The sequence below is a fragment of the Crassostrea angulata genome, chromosome 4 (genome assembly GCF_025612915.1).
Source record: "Crassostrea angulata isolate pt1a10 chromosome 4, ASM2561291v2, whole genome shotgun sequence".
In the NCBI taxonomy this organism is placed as follows: Eukaryota; Metazoa; Mollusca; class Bivalvia; order Ostreida; family Ostreidae; genus Magallana; species Magallana angulata.
The window spans coordinates 21,939,763-21,961,773 of NC_069114.1; the positions used below are offsets into that span (position 1 = coordinate 21,939,763).

Below are 22,011 nucleotides of genomic sequence, written 5' to 3' on the forward strand. Positions count from 1 at the left end.
CAACACAAATCACACCTATTGTTCTATTCCCAATTATCAAATGTGTACAAGACGGGAACCATGTATCTGTGCAAGATAGTACGGATACCTTGGAAATTCTTTCAAAGAATATACCGTCCTTTATATTTTATTGTAATTTCCTTTATTTTTTTCTCTAACATATTACTTCAACGGAAATGCATTTTGAAGTCCGTACAACATGAATGCCTCGGAAAGCAATCGAGCGTAAACTTTCTATACCGCTATATATACTCCAGCGACTGTTGAGGAATTATGTTTCGAAACTAATATGGTGACCAACTGTTTTGATAAATTCATGTAAGCTTCAATTTAAGGTATCAAAAGTTACAGGAATTGAAATACATGTCATTAACTGGACGTTTTAGAGGAGTCTTCTCTTGATTTTTAAGGGAAAAAATTGATCTCAAATCGATATCGTTGATATTTTCCAGAAATTGTCAGTTTAGAGAGCGAATATGATAATTATTTATTAGCGTATACTGCGTTTACTGATGCATTTTTGATGAAACAAACACGAGTGAATGCTGTGATGTCATAGCTCTCAAAGCGCCGCGAGATTAAACCTGGGCAGGCACTATTTTTTTTATTTATTCATTGTTTTGGGGTTTTTATTGGAAACAAATTACTATATACTGTATTTTTAAATTATTTCAAAATATACAAATCATATGCTTATATGATAATGAATTACTTTCTCCTGGAATTATTCTCCATACCTGTTTAGTGAATCAGAAGTTTTATACATGTTACGCAACGTTATGAAATTATAAAGATACGATTTTTTTACAGTTGCTTAATAATTTAAAATCGATCTACCCACGCACATTCACTATTCAAACAAAAATAATAGTTAAACCAACTGATAGAAAATATACCTTTTTAAGGAATTGTATGTTTTACGCAATTTAACACAGTAATGTTAAACTGAAAAATATACAAATATACCATCTCCCTACATTGAATATATGTGTCGATTGCTATTTCACGGGTAAGTGGACAATTTGTAGAAAGTGTAGCACTCATTTGTAAAGGAAGATAATGTCACATTCATTAGATAGAATATTTAACAAGGCTTTCACAATGAATTTCGTTTTTATGCATTCAACTTGTAGAGTTCCTCTTAGATAATTAAAAGCCAGCTCAAAAAAATGGATTATGAATATGAAGGATAACATCTTTTCCTGTCTCAGTGGGAAAACAAAAGATTGTTTCGTCACAACACTCTTTAATAAAACATATTCTATGAATATTAATGAGAACCAAAACGTTCAGTTAACCACGCAGAACTTCAAGGCGATTATTTTTCTGTTGACAGATGATGTATTAGTTTGCAAGTTTAAACATCAACGATGAAGAGAATTCAGATTCATGGAATCAACATATCTTTGAATATTTATTATCCTTTATATGTTGACTTATATAAAAACGTAGCTGTAAAATTAAATGAAACATGTTTTCTTCTTTGTGTTCAAGAACTAAAAAAGAAATTATTATCTAAATTGTGTTTGCCCGTATTGGTTGATTTTTAAAAATCGATTGATTAAATAAATACGAAACAAGCCATAATAAATTTTGTTTTTTCCATTTCAATAAATGTTGATGTACATATCTAGTTTTGTCTGACATACCTGGAGCAGATACACCAAAAAGAGACTTTTGAACAGCAGTTATCGAACACTCCAACATAGTCTGCTTTAACTTCAAACACGCCACAATGTCCGACAGAACAATCTCTCATATTTCCATCGAAATTATTCAGAGAAAATGGCATGAGGAGATCATTCGTCAAGTTGACTCCGCTTGACCATTTCCAGACCTTGTTGCCGGGTACCTGAGTATTGTTCAATCCGATTTGAAACGTTCTTCTTGTTGTTGTTGTAAAATAAACTATCAAAGAAAAGGATGAAAGAAAACCTACAAACTTTATATTTTTTTAATGTTAAAAGATCCGGGTTTATGGGTTACAAAGTTATTATCCAAACAAAATAGGACTGACATATTCGGCAGACTGTTTTTGTAACACAAATGTGTATACTTTTAGTTATTGGTTTTTTAATCGTTAGTTTTGTTCGAATGAAGCAGGTTGAATATCAGTGTAACAAAATGATTAAAGATTTTGTCACTCGAAGGTAGTGTTTAATAAATAGTTGTTTCCTTAAAAAAACACATTAATAAGTTATTCACATTTCTTTTCATTTGTTTTCATGATTGTACACTGACAGAATAGTTGGTATTTTTGCCCTTTATATTATTTCAATTGTTCATTATGCAACGGTGGTAGTTTATACGTGAACAGTGTAATTTTGAAATAATTTGTTCGTTGAATATGTAGAGCGCATATTTTTTTTTAAAAAAAATGTTTAATGGCTTTAACCACTTTTAATTTTAACTCAAAATTAAACAATGTTGGATATTTGTTCCAATACCAGTGTTGCATAAATATATTCATATATGACGCAGTTTCTTCAAAGTCGATATATTGATCATTTCAAGGACATATTGTTCAACATTTTAAAAAAGATAAACGCTTTTAACTGTGGTTCTATAAATGTTTAAAACTCAATTATCAATAGAAGTATTTGCCAAATAAAACAACTACAATTTTTGAATTATTTTATTTCGCATTATAATTTGATTAAAAACATCATTTGACAAGTAAGATTTGAAGTAAGATACTTACAGTGATTACGAATGTACTCGGTCACAAAGGCTATTCTTTGGTTGGTATCTAAAGCAATCAACACTCCATTTGTCTGTCTGCATGCCTCCATGGCGTACATAGAAGTGATGTTACTTGTCTGGAAGACATTGAAACAGTGACCTCCTGCTCTATTGTGTACAAATTGTGAATCACTGCATGAAGCTGAAATTATTTAGTAAAAATTACACATTCTGTAAACATAGGATACACATGTACTAATTGCTAGCGTAGACTCAAACACAAAAAGGTTATAACAAAAAAAGATGTACATGCAAATAAAAAATATCAAAAACAATTCTCATGCAAGACTTACAGTAAATTTCGTATATTTCTGTGCCATTTTCGCTTTTTATTGGAGTGTACTCCCCAATGGAATAATTATACAAGAAACAATTTCCTGCCAGGGGTTGGTTAAAAATAGTTTGACAAAATTCATCAGAAATACAAACGCTTCCACATCCATTCAAAGTGAACGTCCCTCTCTTTAAAACAGTTCCAGATATTGGCAAAATATCTTTGTAATCCAGATTCATCTTAAAGTGCTCAGCTCTTTTATTTGTGATTGCAGTGTCTGAAACTATATCAAGATACATTTTTTCAATGAGCAATAAAAAATATATTATCATAGAATTAAAATTCAATTTGAAAAACTCACTTACCATCAGTACAAAATATACAAAATAAAATCCAAAGACTAAACGATTCAATCATATCTAACAAATATGCAGTATTTAGTAATACCAAATTTGTTATTCACTGTCGTTAACTAATTTGTTTGTGAATGTTAAAAAAAACACTTTGGCTGCATCCCTAACATAAAATGAAATATGACATTGTATGTTGTATGCTTGCTTACACGTTTCTGATTAAACACAAGCACGGTACATTTCGAAAATCAATTGCAAGAGTAGTCATGTATATTTGTAAATATTATATTCAGTGAACCCGCCTTATTTATGGAGTCGAAACACTGTCATTCATTTAAATATTTGAAGCATTCCCTAAAGATCACTCGATTTTTATTACGAAATTGCAAATTTGTTTTAAATACATTGGAAATAAACTAGTATGTACTAAGTTCTTTTTGTTCTATCAGTCTTGAATTTAGGTCTAAATTATATATTTCTTGGACATAGCTTTAAAAAGTACAAAAAAGTAAAAAGAACTGGAACAAAGCTCTACGAAAGCCGAGAAGGATCATTCGATATTCGAGATTCAAAATACGAGATTCGAAATACAAGATTCGAGATTCGAGATTCAATATCTAAATTAACCAATCAAATCATGGATCTGAAACCTGTATCCTAGCAACATCAAACTGTTCTAAATAAAGATCATTCGTACATGCTCTTTCCTACAAATAAATGCTTTGTTCACTTCTCCCTACCTAACTAAATAATTATTTGTATTTACTTTTACACAGAATATCTAAGTAGACTAGTAATAATGCAGTGTGCTTCGCGGATCTAAGTGATTTTGTTTGCCCTGGTGCATTTCCACCTGATGCATTTGAACCCTTGGGTATTTCACCACCAGTAATAGTTTAAAACCCGGGTTTATTCACCCCTTTTGTGTAAAAATGCGGTTATGGTAGAGAACTTCATAAGCGTAGCTAATTTTTTCTGTAGGGGATCCTAGGCCAATTTTTAAAAAATTAAATTAATAAGCTCCAATTTTCCCGAGGAGGGGGTCCAGATCCCCTGACCCCCTCCTTTCTAGATCCCCGCATGAAGATTAGTACATGTATCTAAATAATCTAAATATAAATAATCTGTCCTGTTTCACTAATAAATATAAGCATTACTTATCGTTTTTATGTATGCATACAGTGATACACTAGTACTATGATTATAAACAAATCATTGAGATATTATCACATCATACGGAATTATTAATAAATACAATTTTTTCTCCTTTTCCTCAGTAATTACTTATTATGAGTCTTACTTTTGGAATTGTTTTCAATATAGAAGGATACCTACTCTCTACAATTAAAGGTAGGGATGATAGGGTGCCAATTTGTTCACATTGCCGATTTCTTGTGCAGAAAACAGTAAAACTTTTTAAAAATTTGATTGTGCATGAATATTTCAAAATTAATTGGTGTACATGTATTTTGTTATAATTCATTTATTGATGTATCAACAAGAAAGAATAAAATCATATGTTTCACAGCCAAGTTAATTTTTTCTGTAGTTTCCTACCCCCCCCCCCCCCCCCGCACCAAAATTGACAATAATTACATATAAGTCATACAAATGTTTACTTTTTTGTAAGTAAATCTCTAAAGATGTAAATAAGCACTGCAAACAAAGATGTGTGTATTTAATATACTACTACATTACACTTAGCCAGATAAAATGTAATCAGGATGAAAAGATGGCGGCAAATTATCTCAAATAATCAGTGCAAAAACCCACAAATAGGCTGTTATTTGTTACCTATCCTGCAAAAACATTGATAAAAAATGTTATCGTCCCATAACATAGCCGATTAAGTTAATGTGTACATATGGTCAACGTACATGTAATTTTAATATACAAGAAGGCGGACGTATCAGGCGGGGATCCAGAAAATTAAATTTCAAAAATGATCGGTTGAATTACATTAAATGCTTTGAAAATTGTTTTAAACTATAGCACGGGTCAAAATGCATGATAGAAGCTATGTACAGTGTCATTGGAAACTTTCATTTTATATCAATATGTAGTATTACCTATTATAACAAATGAGAGTATAGCACAACTGCCACAAGCAATACATGTCCTTTACCGGCACCACCTCCCTCCCCATAAAAAATGAAACAATTGTCGTTTTATTTGCTAAAATGTGTGTGGTTCAAGATTTTTCTAAAGGACATACCCGATTAGAATTGAAAAAGAGTCGTACGTTTAAAACTAATTATGTCAAAATTTTTAGATTCATTTGGTTATATTTTGGTCCATTTGGGTAAATAGATGCACCAGCGCAGCTCTAATTTATATATAATCAGGCCATAAATTCAAAATATTTTCAAAAATTAATAGCTTTAAATCCAGTGGATGAAAAAAAGGAAAGCAAGTCGAACTCGATGAGTGCTAATACCTGTGTGGAATGAATGGTACAGTAGGATATGCGCAAAAAAGTCCCGTCTACTCTTCCTACCCTATATTTATTGGAATATTAAATCCGATTATAAGAGTCAAATTAAAAATCAAGTACGGATATGTACCTGTTTATCAAAAGTAAAACTACTCATAATTTATCTACAATGCATCGTTATGGAGCTACACAGAAATTTTATATTAATTTGCCGAACCAGATAAAAAAAACCTGGAAAACGAAGAGAAAACAAAGTGGGGACAGAATAACTGGCAAACTAATTAGGACTTTAAAGCCCCACCCCCCCCCCCCCCCCTCTTGAAATGTATATACTGAAAACAGATTATTGGAGTACAACATCCGCACACAATTTAAAGAACATTTCATGTTTTTTTTTATCATTTTCGCTAGCTAATGTAAGACATCACAAATACCCCAAACCCCCTCACGGAAAAGGAAATCTCTCATCACCTAGCATTTCCTTTTCCCTGAGGGGGTTTGGGGTATTTGTTATGTCTTACATTAGCTTGCGAAAATGATAAAAAAAAAAAAAACATGAAATATTCCTATTCCTATCTGGATTGTTGTCGTTGAGGTTGTAAATCATTATATCTTCTATGGTTTAAAACTTTATGATAACCTATATTTTGACATGTCGATTATTTCATTGAATTTCGTTTCATAGCTAAAACCACACTCAGTTTTTATTTTTTAGATTAATCAGATCTTTCTTCGCGAGCCGATTTTTACACAGTTGGGGCGAATACACAACGGGTTAAAATGGTTCGGGGGGAAAATACATACAGGACAAACAAAATCACACAGATTTGCAAAGCCCACAGTGTTATCACTAATTTAATTGTTTATCCTGTGTGGGGTCAATTTATCAATGTTAATTTAACCATTTTATAACCACAATATAAGAGCTATTAAGACATTTATTTGTAGGAAAGAGCATGACTTTTGTACGAATGATCTTTATTTAGAACAGTTTGATGTTGCTAGGATACAGGTTTCAGATCCATGATTTGATTGGTTAATTTAGATATTGAATCTCGAATTTCGAATTTCGAATCTCGTATTTCGAATCTCGTATTTTGAATCTCGAATCTCGAATGATCTTTCTCGGCTTTCGTAAAGCTCACTGTAAAAGCAACGTGTAAGTCTTCCGTCAGTGTTGAAGGTTGCATTTCGAAAGATACCTCTAAAATAAAGCGTCATTTCCACATCAAACATTATAAATTTTTTAATGCTTCACTTAAAAAGTGTGACATCTTGCCCTTTTTACGGATAACCTTTATAATGTTGATGATTTAAGCATACACTTACAATTCCAAATGATTATTACATATAGGTGCATTACGGACAGTACATATTTGCACCTGGTTACTTCCATAGAGACAGGCTTAGCTTGTCTTTGGAGTAAACAGCGCCATTTTTAGGTGTCAGGCTTGATCAATTATGTAAAGGTCATTACCAATCATATAAACTAATTGAGAAAATCCCCATCATGGAAGAATTCAATAGTTATGAAAGAATGCGTAATTAAAAGTTCATCAAACGGAAGAATTCACAAAGATATTTAAGAGAAAACAAACTAATTGGATAAGAGCCAGCATTTCTGAAAAGGGATTAAAAGGCAGAGGGAACCAACATTGTATATAAATATTTACATCTTCAAAGTATAATTTCCTCGATTTCTTACGGAAGGTTATAGTTAATTCATAGCCCTATAGAAACAGCCAGACTGAAATCTACACGCCCCATTTATCGATTGGTCGAAATCTACAGCGGCTGAAAGTGACAGGACTGAAATTGACACGCCCTGTTTATCGATTGGTCTGAACCTACAGCGACTTAAGTAAAATCACGGACTGAATGAAATAATCATGATGATGCCAGACTCAAAGTATCACAGGAGATACTCATTGTCGGAAAAGAAACATTGTCGAAATGGTATTGCACACTCTATTTTTAAGATCAAGAGAGGCCAATATACTAACTTTGGCAACGGATTCCACATTCATCAGGATCTTGATCACATAATACGTTGTTTGTATATGGCTAATAATTCGTTTAACTTTTGTTTGTTACGAGTGCTGTTCGGAAATTATTGAGACAGTCACTCTTACTTCCTTGAGAAAAAGATAAATCACTGAAATCTGGCCAGAAAGTAAATCAGGATACTTTTTATTAACGTTAAAATTTTAAAGTTAATGACATCATTTATTTCTAGTAAGCTAACAAACTTGCCTACATCTATTGACCCGGAGCAACCACAACATCATCGCAACGTCATCACAACGTTTCTCTTTGTTCTTATGTTTAAAACACCTTACAAACGAACGAAAAAATTAACTATTTTTCATCTTTCATCCTTTCTTATTCTAAAATTTCAACAGTTACATATTCTCCCTATTCTTGATTTTTGTGACAAAAAATCGAGTTATTTCTTCCCAAAAGTCAGCTTACTGTGAAACGTCTCATACATTCATTCTGTATATATCTAAGAAATGTTGAATTCAGTCTGTGTGTAAAAAGTACTTGATATTATTTTAGTCTCTTTGTTTCAATTCTAGTTAAAAAAAATCAGTAAATGAACCCCCAATTAACTAAAGTTTTATTTTTTGTTTAAGCAAATTCTTGGTCAGAAAAGATCCTCTTTCGAGATTCCCACCCGTTTGATATATATTCGCTGCGCCGCCTTGATGTCAAAATTTAATAATCATCGCAGTCAGATTTCTGTTCCTTGGTACATATTTTTGCACTATCTCCGTAGTTTAAATGGAACACTAATGAAACTTGCACAACGGTTATCGTGAATTGTAGATCTATCAACACTTAAAATGTAGATGTTTTAAGTATTTTAAACTTCGAGTTGGGGCTTGCGCTGGATACTCCGACCACCGATTTGTTTATATACCGTCGTAAACAAATTATTAATTGAGGATGCAATGTTGAAGTCATTCACAAATGACAGAAATTAAATTAGACCGTGTTAAACGGCAGAGCAGGTAATGAATCTGACCCCAGTGTAGAAGATTAGCGACAAAAAAGGGTGATATTGAATATCTACTGGACAGGGAAACTTGGGCTTAATTGGTGTTGACAGGTAATGTAAGCAAACTGGCAAATTTAAAGTGCATTTCACAGTGATAGAAAGTTGATGCTATATGCCAGTTTACAAATGTTTGAGATATTTATTAATCCTTCAATCAGTTTTTTAAAACGATGTTTTGTGTTTAAAAGAGAGAGAGAGAGAGAGAGAGAGAGAGAGAGAGAGAGAGAGAGAGAGAGAGTGGTTCTGGTTGTTCGTTTTAAAGCTAATCACTTTAGTGTTTGCATGATTAATTCATTCCTTGGCAATAGTACGGTCAGAGATGTACTTGCAAGTCATATGTATTTACATGTACTGTGTATTTATACATGGATTAAATCAATTAAACGTAAAAAGTCGGTCACTTGTCTTATATATTTTCCATATGAGTATTCCGTACCGTAAACATAAAAAAAAGCACCGGATAAAAGAAATCAATAAAAATTCAATGTAAGTTTTAAAAAAAATGAGAATTAGAAAAATTTTAAAATCTGAGGCCCAAAATTTTTGAAGAGGCAAAATTTGGGGCAAGACAAAATTTTGGCCCAGGCCAGTGGGGCTAGGTCTGGCCAGTTTTTGAACTTTGCTCTCGCAAAGCGAGGCTTAATGGTACACATTACATAACAGTATTAGAAAACTTAAAAGAAATTGGAATTTTAAAAAGGACAACTCAATACAACCACCAGGGAATGTTGCTGAAATATTGTAATTAACATTAAATGATGCTCGAAAGAATTTTTAAAGGCAAAATATAACCCGAATTGGAGTAAATTGATTAACTAATACATTTTCAACGACTGTTAAAAAGAGTCCATTTGTCGTGTGTAAACGTTTTTTTTAGCGTTTCACCAAAATCAGCTTAAAGGGGTTTTGGCATGTTAGTTTATCCGAGTATTCCTTCCAATGAAGGCAGGCATTTGAAATTCTCTGGATTTATCTTAAACCTTTGTAGAAATCTGTTCAAGAAAAGAAATAGTTCCATTCTGGCGAGTGATTGTCCCAAACACGATCTGTGTCCTGTGCCAGTAAAATAAATTAAGAAATGCCTTCTGAATGCTAATAAAAACATTAAAGAACATGATTAATAGTGTAAGAAAAACAAAATTGAAATATATTACCAATAGAAAACGAAATAAATTTTCCTTCCGATCCCCATCCTCAGGAAAAATCTTTCTGGTTTAAATTGAACAAAATATTCTTCTCAAGAACCATTTGGCCAGGAAAGCTGAAACTTGCGTGAAAGCATCTTCAGGTTGTGTAGATTCAAAGTTGTGAAAATCATGACCTGGGGGTAGGGTGGTGCCACAATGGGGGGGGGGGGGGGTCGATTTGTTATTATACATAGGAATATTTAGAGTAAATCTTTAAAAATCTTCTTCTCAGAAACTAATGAGCCAGGAAAGCTGTATCAAGTATTCTGTTTTTACGAAACACAAACTAGTCGATAGGGTACCCGGCCCGGCGCAGACATAAACTCGGCAATTAAAAAAAATAACCTACTTACAAAGTGTCTGTAAACCTAAAGTTGATAGGAAATCACAATAATTAAAGAAAGCATTTTAAAATGGTCAACATCTAAATTCCTTTTAATCTAAATCGCAGGTAGTCTTCAAACCAACAGAAAGATTGCTTCTTTATTTAAAATTCCAAGTATTTTTTCATTAAAAATACTGCATTATTTGAGACTTATTTTATTTGATAAACAAGGACTGGTACATTTAAAATTGATATGTCACAAAGAAAACACGTTTTCGTTTCATTCAATCTTTAGAGAATTCTTCAATTGCAATTCCCTGCATCAAATTTGATTGATTAACATAGAATTTTACATTATAAATTAATATTTTATACAGAAAAACAGATTGTGTTCGAACTAAAATTCAAAAACTTCTTTCTTTAATTGCAAACTCCTGCAACTATTTTAATTGATTTACACGGAATGGTTCATTATGAAATGAATGTTTTATACAGAACATTCAGAGATTTCTTAATTGCAATCTCCTGCAACAGTTTGATAATTTCACAGAAAGGTACAAAGGTAAAAATTAAAAAAAAGAATTATCGCAATTCTTTGCATCTTTGTGATTTACATGGAATAGTACGCTGGTCCATTATGAAATTATTATTTTATGAATAAAACATAATTTAAGATCGTTTTTGATTGATGAAATATGTTTGATGATAAATTAATTCAGAAATTCGCAAAACATTTTTCATTCACAAATGAAAGGACTGGTACAAGGTCTACTTTATTTAAAATTCCAAGTATTTTTTCATTACAATCATCTGCATTATTTGGGGGTTATTCAACTCAAGAGAAACATTTATTATTCTTAAACATGCTTCATTTTTTAAACAAAATAATTCATTTAAGAGGGATCCAAATTCCAAATCAAGTACTCCCCTTGATATCCTAAACTGCTACCTTTAACTTACACTGACATTCTATGGAAATATATCTTGTTTTAAAATTGGAAAGCTTATGCAATTCTGAGAAAAAGTATGCCTCATATTGCCAATTCCATTGAGATATAAGGGAAATATGGCCATTTAAGTGAACCCACCATTTCCACTTTCCTCTATTTAACACAGATCCATAGGGCTTTCCTTCAGTAAAACATATTTACTTAATCTGTCAGAGGTCAGTTGTTGTTCAACCTCGTTGAATAAGAAACCTTACAATATTATAAACATCTACATGATATCATGCTAAAAGCATTACATCTCTAAGAAATACCCTTACATGTATACCCTCCCTCTATCTTTTGATTTTAATTAAAGGCATTAGTTTGAAATATTTTACCTAATATTATGAAACATATGGTCATTTCCTTGAGTCATTTCTCACACATATTTGAAATGATCATCACTGATGAAAAAACTGCTTCTTTGAATTGGTTTAATGGATATAATGATTTGTAGCATTATTTTTATTCACATATATAATATATATATTATATATGTGTATATAATGTATATATATATATTACACATATATACATTATAGACATGCCGTCCTGCATGTGGTTTCTTGTTTCCGTGGTAAAGAAAGCTAACAATCATATTTAGTGAATATCTCAATATCTATTCTGGTCTCTAGTCTCCTTCTATCAAACCGTGCAAAAATAAAAGCAAGACCTACAAATGTGATGCCTGTCTTAAATTAAAAAAAATTCAATTACACCAGGGTAGCTGGAGACGAATAAGAATTTCATGAAAAATGTCTAAACTTAACATGTGTTTCTACATTTTTTTATGCAGATATACAATAAAAGGGTAAAAATATGATGATTCTTGTTCATTTCAATAGTAATAATTTTGATGTTATTTGAAGGTCAAATGTACATGTACATTTACATATCCTACATGTTATGTTAATGGAGACAATTGGAAAAATGGGGGGGGGGGTTCAACTATGTATATAAAACAACTAAAATATCACTTTTGGACAGGAAGAGGCATAAACTTTGGTTTTTAGAGATTTTGTAAACTATTATAACTGCATTTATCTAGATGTAAACTACATTTGAAAGAAAATTATTTTTTTTTAAATTGGGTTATATAAGTCATAAAATCAGACAGCAAAATTGCTGCATATTTATTAATTTAATGGTTAAAATGATTAAAACTGTTTTAAAGTATTTATTCTTATCTCAGTAATTAACTAAAGCCTATAATTGTCACTAGGATAGAAAACTCCTGCTTTCTATGCCAATTTACTTATGAAGAAGTATATTATTATCCATGGAACAATAACTTTTTAAGCCTAAAGGCATGGGTCACATATTTTTTTTCCATGTGAAAGCCATGGGATATGTCAATTTTTTGATAGATTTTTTTTTGTACCGGTTCTATCATAAATTTTGCCTGGTCCCTTACATTGAAATCATTATACTCAGAGATTTACCATCCGTTATTGCTTAGATTTATCATTCACACCTATAACATTTACATCTACCGAGTATTTTCTCCTCCATTTCTTAAGCAAACCATTTGTTATTAACAGCTCTATAGATATCACCTGATGTATGGGTACATGAACAATCTATACAACTATATTAAAATAACAGACTCGAATTTTGGGGCTTTAATACCGGGAAATTGAAGATTACCAATTTGTTTTTATTTTTCTCAATCAAGCTTCGCTAAACTTGATATTATTTAATCAATGAAAATTCCTTTTAAAAATCCGGAAATCATCTGGATTTTTTGATTTTACAATCTTGCACATATCAATAATATCAAGAAAATGTATACTGATATAATTTGCAAATTATTGACCATTTATCATTTTGATATTAATTAAAATATGTCGATAATAAAGTAAAATATAATTTTCTGTTCGAGTTCTCTCAGTACTTTGATAAATTTCATAATTGGCTGCTAGCTTCTACGGGCTTAGTGGCTGCTGTTAGTGACTGCTTGCTTCATCCTGGTAATATATTCTGTTCATTAAAAAAAAAATACGGGGGATAACTCTAACTCAATGTCAACATGGTGTGTAAATTTGAAGCGAGATACAATTAGCGTTAGTGAAAAAGTTTAATTCTTCATTAATATGAGTTCAATGTTTTTGATAAAAGGCATGTACAGCCTCAAAATGGTTATGAATAATTTGACTAAATATAAACTAAATTGGTCAAATGCCATATCATATAGATTTTACTATTTTAACATAACAGTGGTACAATATCAGAGTTGGACTGGCTGTCAACAAAGAAGGATCCGGTAAGATGCTCTCGCCACTCACCGGTGCATCATCTCTAGTTTGATATTACAATCGACGTTCCCACTGTTTACTTATCCAGTCAACACTGTGTGAGAAGGGAATATATTCAATACATAGATCTGTGTTCAAGACCCAACATTTAGCACTGTCAATAGAAACCATTAACAACCTACGTGAACGATCCATTAATGCACTTTCTCTTTATAAAACAAATCAAAAAATGTTCCTGGGGTACATATTTTGCATTAGCGTCATTCATTTTATCAAAAAGCAATTCAATACCCAAGAAGATGTCGATGTAAAGTGTTCCTTTATTTATTTTACCGAAAAAACAATTTTGATGTTGAAAATAATATTTGATTTTTTTTTGTCCTGACGTTTAAAATAGATACCATCATTTTTAGGATCGTGTATATGAATCAATGAGTCAATTTCATACTAGATTAGACATTCTGCTACTGATGTGGACAAAATTTGCATTCTTCTGAATCTGAAATATCGTGGAAAACATAATGTTGCGCATATTCTTTATGGCATTTTATCTGTGTACAAACATTTATATTTGTCGAACTGGTAAGTGTTATCAAAGTCTGTGAACGAACTAGAAATAGTATAATGATAAATAATTAAAGGGCATAAGGCATAAGGAAACTTTAGTGATTTGCTATTAATAGTATCGTACAAAGATTGTGTACGCTTAGCTAACTTAATAAGAACTTTCTCCTAATAATTTTAGTGTGAATTATTTAAGATATCTCAATTGTGTTTGGCATATGAAACGCATGCTTTATATTATTTTACTAACCTTGAATTTATTGAAGGACGTGTGGTGAGGCCATCCTAAAAAATGGTTTGTTTCGAATTGCCGCCTAGGAGATTTTAGACACAGGAGGATGGGAGGGGTTTTTATTCAAATAAGAAGTTTACTTAATTGAAAATTGGTGAAATTTTTTTTAATCTCTATAAACAGAGGAAATGTTTATTTCTTTCCTTTGATTTCTATTAAAAAAAATATTTTGACGAACAATCTAAATTGTAAATATCGTACCATGAAATAAAACAATAAAAAATTTGTTTGTTTTTTGCTAATAAAATTTTATGAGCGGGGGTATTTCACCTCTTGGCGGGATGTAATTTCAAACAAACAATAATTTAATTTTGGCCAAAAAAAAATTTCTTTAATTTCAGTTTCTTTATTGTAATTGTTTGTTATGCATTTACTTTAAAAGACGAATTAACGTCTCGTGCAGTTCTTTCCATCTTCTTAACATAAACAAAAATTTGAAATAATGAATAGAGTATGATTTATTTTAAAAAAGAGAGATTATTTATCTCATGGCCAGTAACTAAAGTCCGACGATTTTTGCAAGACGCATTTTATTGCAAAACCTTTTCCTATTACTATGCACATATGTAATTCTGTACTACTCGTTGCGTTATTTGTAAAAAGGCAGTACGTTTGTTACCTGCTAATTCTATAAAAACTTGGCATGGACGTGGGCTTTCAAATGTTTTTAATTGTAGAAGAACTATGCGACTGTGATTGTGATTTTGATGCCAAAATCGACTACTGGAGTAACTTAACCAATCAGGTTGCCCAGTACAACGAACTGAGCGCCACCCTGGCCGAAATCAAGAAACAGCTGGCGGTGGAGACCAGAAACCTTTCTTCTTTCCTCAATTCAAAGCGAAGTGCGACCGACAACCGGGAATCTGCTGTCTTTACTGGGATCGTTGGAGCATCATTTATTGTGTTCGCTAGTAGTGCACTCATTCTTATAGATTTATCAAGGCTTATAATATACAGTCAACGAAAAAAATGATGAACATGTAATTGATTTATGTAAATAAATACACTTCTGAACATAATGCATTTCTTTTATTTCTATAACATGCTTCATTTCCCCAAGTTCACGGGCAACTGTTAATCCTCTGTAGTTGACTAAATACTTGTAAGTGGAATGATCATTTGAAAGTTTAAATGATGGAGAAACCTGATATATGCTACTAAATTTCGTAAAACGATGAAACCGTGAATATATAAATGAAATATCGATCATATTCTAGACGCGTGTGAAAATACATGGGTCAATTTTCAAATGCATGTACAGAATGCTAATCCCGTATACTTTATATATACATGTAGAGTCTAACTCATTTTAGTTTAAAACTTTTAAGAATGAAATTATTTCTGTAAAAAATTGTATGTATGCTACTTCTTTTCACGCATTTAAGGAATAATTAAAGAACAAATATTTCTTTATCAGTTTATATTACAAATTGATAACCTAATGCTATATTTCGAACAAAAAATTATCAACCTCAAATATGTAAACAAAGAACAGAAAAAATAAAAGTTTTCTTCTGGAGGCAAAGTAAACATGGTCATTAGTCTTTGCTCAATTTTATTAATTCTGATGTCTGAATTCTGCATTCCATTTGTAACACCGACATTTTGCTTGTTTCTTGCTTCCTTCATAAGCGTAAAAAATCTCTGTGGAATTTTAAATCAATTTTTGTTAAGCATACATAACTTGGTGCTTCAAATTTTCAGCGACATGGAATAGCAGATCTATATAACACTATTTTTTCACACAACGATTTCCAATTTGCATCTGACAAATGACCACTGTTTACCGATCGTTTCTGTGTCGATTGTTTGTGTCATGATACATACAGGCTTCCTGTTACGACACACACTGAATACTCCCGATCTAGTTCTGTCGAGATGAGTGATATTTATCTGCAAAATGCATTGTTTCGCCCGATAATGATGGTATAAAATATACCTTATCTTTTAAAATCTGAGCCAAAAAAAAATGATTGATAGTATTTGCATGACAAATTCAGAACAAATACGATTATAATCTCCATGCACCTGATGCTGCGACTGATTACTCGGCTCGTTGGCAAACGGCTTCATCAACGGTTGTCTTCAGTAGGCAACAGTTTAATTTTTCTATCAGCGGTTGTCTTTGGTATGTACCATTTCAACTTTTCTATTTTTTCCGGTTGTTAATGTCATATTTATTTTAACTGAGCATAAACCATTGTAAACCACGGCTTTGGAATCTTTGCAAAGTACAATGTATATATAATGTCTACAGTTATACATTTGATCTTTATAATAATTAAGTTCATAAATGGAAGTTTTCTTTTTTTGAGATAATATTTCAAATTTGCGCATGTTCAAAATATTTACCGTACAGAAAGTTTGTCTTAATTAATTGTAGCATTCAATGGATATTTAGCACCGAGTTATTTTGTGCAACGTTAATCTTCTAATGAATGATCCTGAATTACAGATTATAAAACCTCGATCTCATATATACTGTATTCTAAAGATAAATTAAATTATTAATACCATTTGTCGTATTATGACAAATGTAACAAATTTACATGTATCATAATTTCAGATAAAGTATCCATTTAACATTTGGTCAAGGGTACATGAACCTAATTTATTTCTTGCTTTAAAAAACCGCAATGACAAGTGGAGTTTTTGGCTGTTTTCTGTTAAATTAAACAATCTTAAAATTACAATACATGTAATGTGGTTGCTTTGGAGGACCACCCAGTCTCCTTCGAGTATTTGTGGGGGCTATAAAGTTTTAAATGCAACTAGTGGTTGAAAAAATCAAGAGAGTGAAATAAGCATGCAAAAATATTGAAGTTTTGGTTTAAATAGTGTTAAAACGTGTATATACAGCATGATTTGGTTGTTTACAAAACCTGCAGCTCGCGGAATGATTACTTTGATTAATAAATGATTTTATTATCATTTGAAATATCATTATGTTTGTACTTTGATTGTATCTGACAAGAAATTTGTCTTTCATCTCTCTCCCTATCTTTCAATCTTTTTCTGTCTTATTCTCTCTGTCTGAACCCTTTTTTATTTAGTTCTCTCTCTTTTTTCACATGTCTTTTTTTTTCTTTTGTAGATATGATTCAAGATGCATGCTAAAGTACTGCTTATAGTTGTAATTTTAAAAGGACTTGCACAAGGTGAAGAAGGGAAGATGCGTCACATACTTTAATGGTTATTGGGCTAATATTTTGAATTTAGAATTATACAACAGCTTGTATTAATATCAGAAATATAGAAGATTTTCTTTCTTTTTTTCGTCCTTTGAAGAATGTATTGCGGGGCTGATAAAGGGCCTATGTGACTGCAATAAATACGATATGTGTGTGGACGGGCACTGGGTGGAGCAGACGGTACAAAATAAGTACGCCGACATTTGTGAAAACTGTACGGAAGAAAACACTCGCAACGGGTGCTCCGGTAATGCAACTTTCCATTGATAAAAACTTCAGTTTTTATGAGATTGTCTGTTCTATAACATCTTTTTTTTTAAATCCTGTCTCAGAATACACTTTTTTCATTGCCATCAAATGGTATTGGAGAGGTTTTTATGCCAAGATATTGGGAATTTATTGTGAATGATAACATTCCTACTCTGTATATTACGGTCCAGACAAGGAGACATGTTTAACACGCAATTTCAAGGGTAAGGACTCCTTTTAAAAATGCAACACAAGGCCCCCTACTCCCTCACTTGTTTTTACCTACGTGAGGGCTTAAGGTAAATGGTTAAGACAAGATTTGAGCTCAAAATTTTAATTTTATTTCTCCAGTTTGGGTGTTTAGAAGGGTTAATATGGGTACATTTGATTGCTTTGTCAATCTTTGAAAATCAAAAGTTGTTAGCAAAATACAGAGTTTGAAATTCCTTGTTTTGTAAACAAAGTTCGAGCCTTGTTATTGTTTACATGAGTTTTATTGGTTTCAACTAAATGTTTCTTTCTTCTGTTTATTTATGAACACATTGAATCAGTTTATTTTGTTTGCCTTGAGTCATTTTGTCACAGAAATGGTACTTCCACATTTTAGATTATTTGTAAGCAAATATAAGACTCGAGCTTTGTTTACATAACAATGTATTTTTACCTCTGAATATTTTATACTTTGACTTCTAAGATTCAAAATTTGGTCAATCGTTTAAAATGTGCAAGTAAACCATTGTATACATGAAATATTGAAAATAAAATGTTGGTTTAATATCGTGTCCAACTCCCTTAAACAATGCATAGACCTTGCAACGTACTGAAGTGGTATTAAATTCAATTAATGCTGTCAAGGTTACCTAGTCTGTCAATTGCTTTTGATGGAAAGCGATCGACAGATTAATTTATTATACTTTCATGATAAATACTGAAATATGATTGGTTTAGACGCAGTTGGTAATCCGTTTATTACCCTCAGCGTTAGCAACACACTTGGCAACGGGTAACACAACGAATTGTTACATGCGCGTAAATTATGCGCGTACGGTTCTCCGTAGAATTCACTTTATTTCTGTATAAAAGCAGTAAAATTTTCTTTAAAATTAAAACATTCAGTATAATAAAATAAATAGTGCCGGTTTGGGAGGGTAACTGTTGAAATTGTCACCCCGAGAAAACCATTGTCAACCTCCGCTTTGCGTCGGTTGACAATGGTTTTCTCGGGGTGTCAATTTCAACAGTTACCCTTCCAAACAGGCACTATTTATATAATGTCTCACTGAAACCAAGTGTCATCAGTCAGTGAAAGAATTAAGCAAAAAATCCACATTTCAACTGTAGTTGGAAACGATCAAGAAATGACTTAAAGGTTTCAAATTAGTTACCTAAAGTTTTATCAGGATCTTGTAGAAAGATAGATATCTTTCTTTATCTTTTTGTGAAATCTAATTTTATGAGAAATGAAAAAGAAAACAAAATCGTACTTGGCGTAATCTGTTGGAGCTTTCATGACTCATGAATATGCATATTTTTGTGTTGGCAGCTAGTCAGAGTGAAGTGGTGTGCGCGACCAGCAACTCTATTCAAAGTAAGGAATTTCGGGCACGATGGGTAGTTTTTTAGATTTTGATTTGTAAATTTATTCCTCTGTTTGATGTGGTCTCTAAAAATACCAATCATCGTTATATCATACCCCACACAACAAGTTAGGAGAAGTATAATGATGTTTTGTTTGTTTGTTTGTTTTTTGTTTGTTTGTTTTTTGTTAAGTTTGTTTTGTTTTGTTTGTTTGTTTGTTTACTTTTTTAACTGCTGCATGGAGGTATTTTGGACAAAATGTGTACCTAGATCAGTAGATGTGCATATTATGGGGAAATTCTAATTCTATTATTCTTCTGGGAATCTCGTTTATCATCTGGAAAATGTGATCTTGCTCGCCTTTTCTTTCATTTTAAAATAAAAAACGAAACAAATAAAGGCAAACACAAATCAGAAATAACAAAACAAAGGAGAATATGATTAATTCATTCTTGAACTTTTTCAGACCACACATCACCAAACAGCGAAGAATCGACAGGTTCAACGACATTCGCCTCAATATCAGAAGACACAACAGGTAACGTTTTGTTACATGCTTCAGCATAATAATGTTACGCCGACAAAAAACATACATGTAAAAACTTTCAATATTAACGTTTATGTACATAGGATTTTTTAAGCTCACGTAAACATACAATGTATATATTTAATTCTAGTTACATGTCCGTGAATTGATACGTTATCTTTTTCATTTGAATCACACTTTTGATAATCAAAAATTTGCTTTGTCACATATTTAGCAACCACCGACGTTCAAATGTGTCCATGCCCATGCGAACTTGAAGACCAGATTGCCTTCTGGGAAAATTCATCCACCCGAGGAGATGTTGAAAAAATGCTTGTGTCTAAACTAAACCAACTTAAAAATGAATTAACAATCAACGTCAGTGAGCTAACCGCGAGCAAAATCAAGAAGACATGCGCCCCGGACGACCGGGTGTCGGCCTCAGTGACCGGATATGTGGGTCTGGTCTTCATGGTGGTGGTCCTAGGGGCTGTCGTCATCCTTGACATGCCTACCTTAATCCTGCAACTCCGCGGGCTCCTCAGAAGACTCAAGTGTAAACACTGAGTCGTCGTGCAGTTCTATTCTATCTTTTAACAAATTAGTGAATTGGTCGTAAAGAGTAAGATCGATCAAGTAACTATATAATAACTCAAAGGTTTATAGGGGAGCGGAGTGTAACAAAACCCCTTGACTAACAAAGAATTGTTCCTTTCAAAGTCTGGTTGTTGTTTTCTTTTCAGGCACGTAGCATCGTTTTTGAAAGTGGGGGGGGGGGGGGGGGCTGACCCATCCAAAGAATCTTGACAAGCAAAAATAAAAAATAAAAATTTAAAGTTTCCAAAAATCTTCAAAATCCTAATCCGTGTGTGTGTGTGGGGGGGGGGGGGGGGGGGGGGGGGGACTCAACTTTACTTCTAAAAAATAAATTTTTCCCTACCAAAATTTTTTTCCCTCCAGATCATGAAATTCCTAATCCGTGGGGGGGGGGGGGGGGGGGGGGTAAAATCAATTTGACTACTCATTTCCTTATTTTCATCTCAATTTTTTACTAACTTACAAAAAAGTGGGGGGCCAACTCCATTATTATTCATTTTTCATTATGTAAATTTACAAAAATTTGTTGCTGCGAGAAAAAGTGGGGGAGGGGGGGGGGGCCAGCCCCCCCCCCCCCCCCCCCGATGCTACGTGCCTGCTTTTAATAAAAGGACAATTTCTAACCATGTGCATAGACATATTTTCAAGAACACAACGTACATTTTAAAAAAAAGGTTGATAGTATCAAACCCTCAACCTAAATGCTTGTTTTTATAAGGTTTTAAAAGGTTTTGTGCACAAACCATTAAGCCATTTCAGTCATAATGATGATAATATCATGAATGTTATTTAATTGCTATACATGCGCGGATCCAGAAAATTTTTCCAGGGGGGGTCCGAAGGATAATTGTGTTTGCCAGGGGGGGGTCCGAAGCATATTTTCGCGATAATTTTACTATGTAAATTTAATAAATTTTCATTTTCCAGGGGGGGTCGGGACCCCCCCCCCCCCCGACCCCCCCTCTAGATCCGCGCATGGCTATATGAGACTTTCGCCACGAATTTACGAACTTGGATTATTTTCCTAAAATGTTCAATTGTTTGGATACAAAATGATTTTTTTTTCAGATTCAAACATTATCATAAGCACTCCTAACCTTATTTCTACATGTTAGCATATACTTGTACCTTTTTTTAATTTTCATTCGTGATTTATTATTTATTAGAATATTTAAGACCAAGTAAAATCAAGAAAGATAACTCTTAAACAGGAACTTTCAAACCAAGATTTTTGCAGTAATTCAGTATTTCTTTTAATTTTTCAATTTTATTCAATTTCCTTTTTTTTTCATCTCATTAACCAACGAATATTGTTTCCATTTTCAGATTTTTGTGGGATTTCATCCCGCGGTTTGCCTTAAAAGAATTTTTATATATTTTAGTTTCTTATA

General features: G+C 32.4%; 3 protein-coding genes across 3 annotated transcripts; 2 read left to right on the plus strand and 1 right to left on the minus strand.

The window, feature by feature from the left end:
- Positions 1-1,308: 1,308 nt before the first annotated feature.
- Positions 1,309-3,518, minus strand: LOC128179411 (uncharacterized). The gene is made up of 4 exons (XM_052846819.1): positions 3,382-3,518; positions 3,036-3,299; positions 2,702-2,884; positions 1,309-1,908 (listed from the first exon to the last, which is right to left on the minus strand). The coding sequence occupies exons 1-4, from the start codon at positions 3,431-3,433 to the stop codon at positions 1,631-1,633; spliced, it is 777 nt and encodes a 258-aa protein (XP_052702779.1). The 5' UTR covers positions 3,434-3,518; the 3' UTR covers positions 1,309-1,630.
- A 10,523-nt stretch (positions 3,519-14,041) lies between these two features.
- LOC128182582 (uncharacterized) lies at positions 14,042-15,488 on the plus strand. Its single transcript, XM_052851299.1, has 2 exons — positions 14,042-14,202; positions 15,154-15,488. The coding sequence occupies exons 1-2, from the start codon at positions 14,142-14,144 to the stop codon at positions 15,450-15,452; spliced, it is 360 nt and encodes a 119-aa protein (XP_052707259.1). The 5' UTR covers positions 14,042-14,141; the 3' UTR covers positions 15,453-15,488.
- Positions 15,489-16,540: 1,052 nt separating this feature from the next.
- LOC128182001 (uncharacterized) lies at positions 16,541-20,752 on the plus strand. The gene is made up of 6 exons (XM_052850590.1): positions 16,541-16,607; positions 17,574-17,642; positions 17,764-17,917; positions 19,463-19,507; positions 19,964-20,035; positions 20,259-20,752. The coding sequence occupies exons 2-6, from the start codon at positions 17,586-17,588 to the stop codon at positions 20,588-20,590; spliced, it is 660 nt and encodes a 219-aa protein (XP_052706550.1). The 5' UTR covers positions 16,541-16,607; positions 17,574-17,585; the 3' UTR covers positions 20,591-20,752.
- The last annotated feature ends 1,259 nt before the right edge of the window (positions 20,753-22,011 follow it).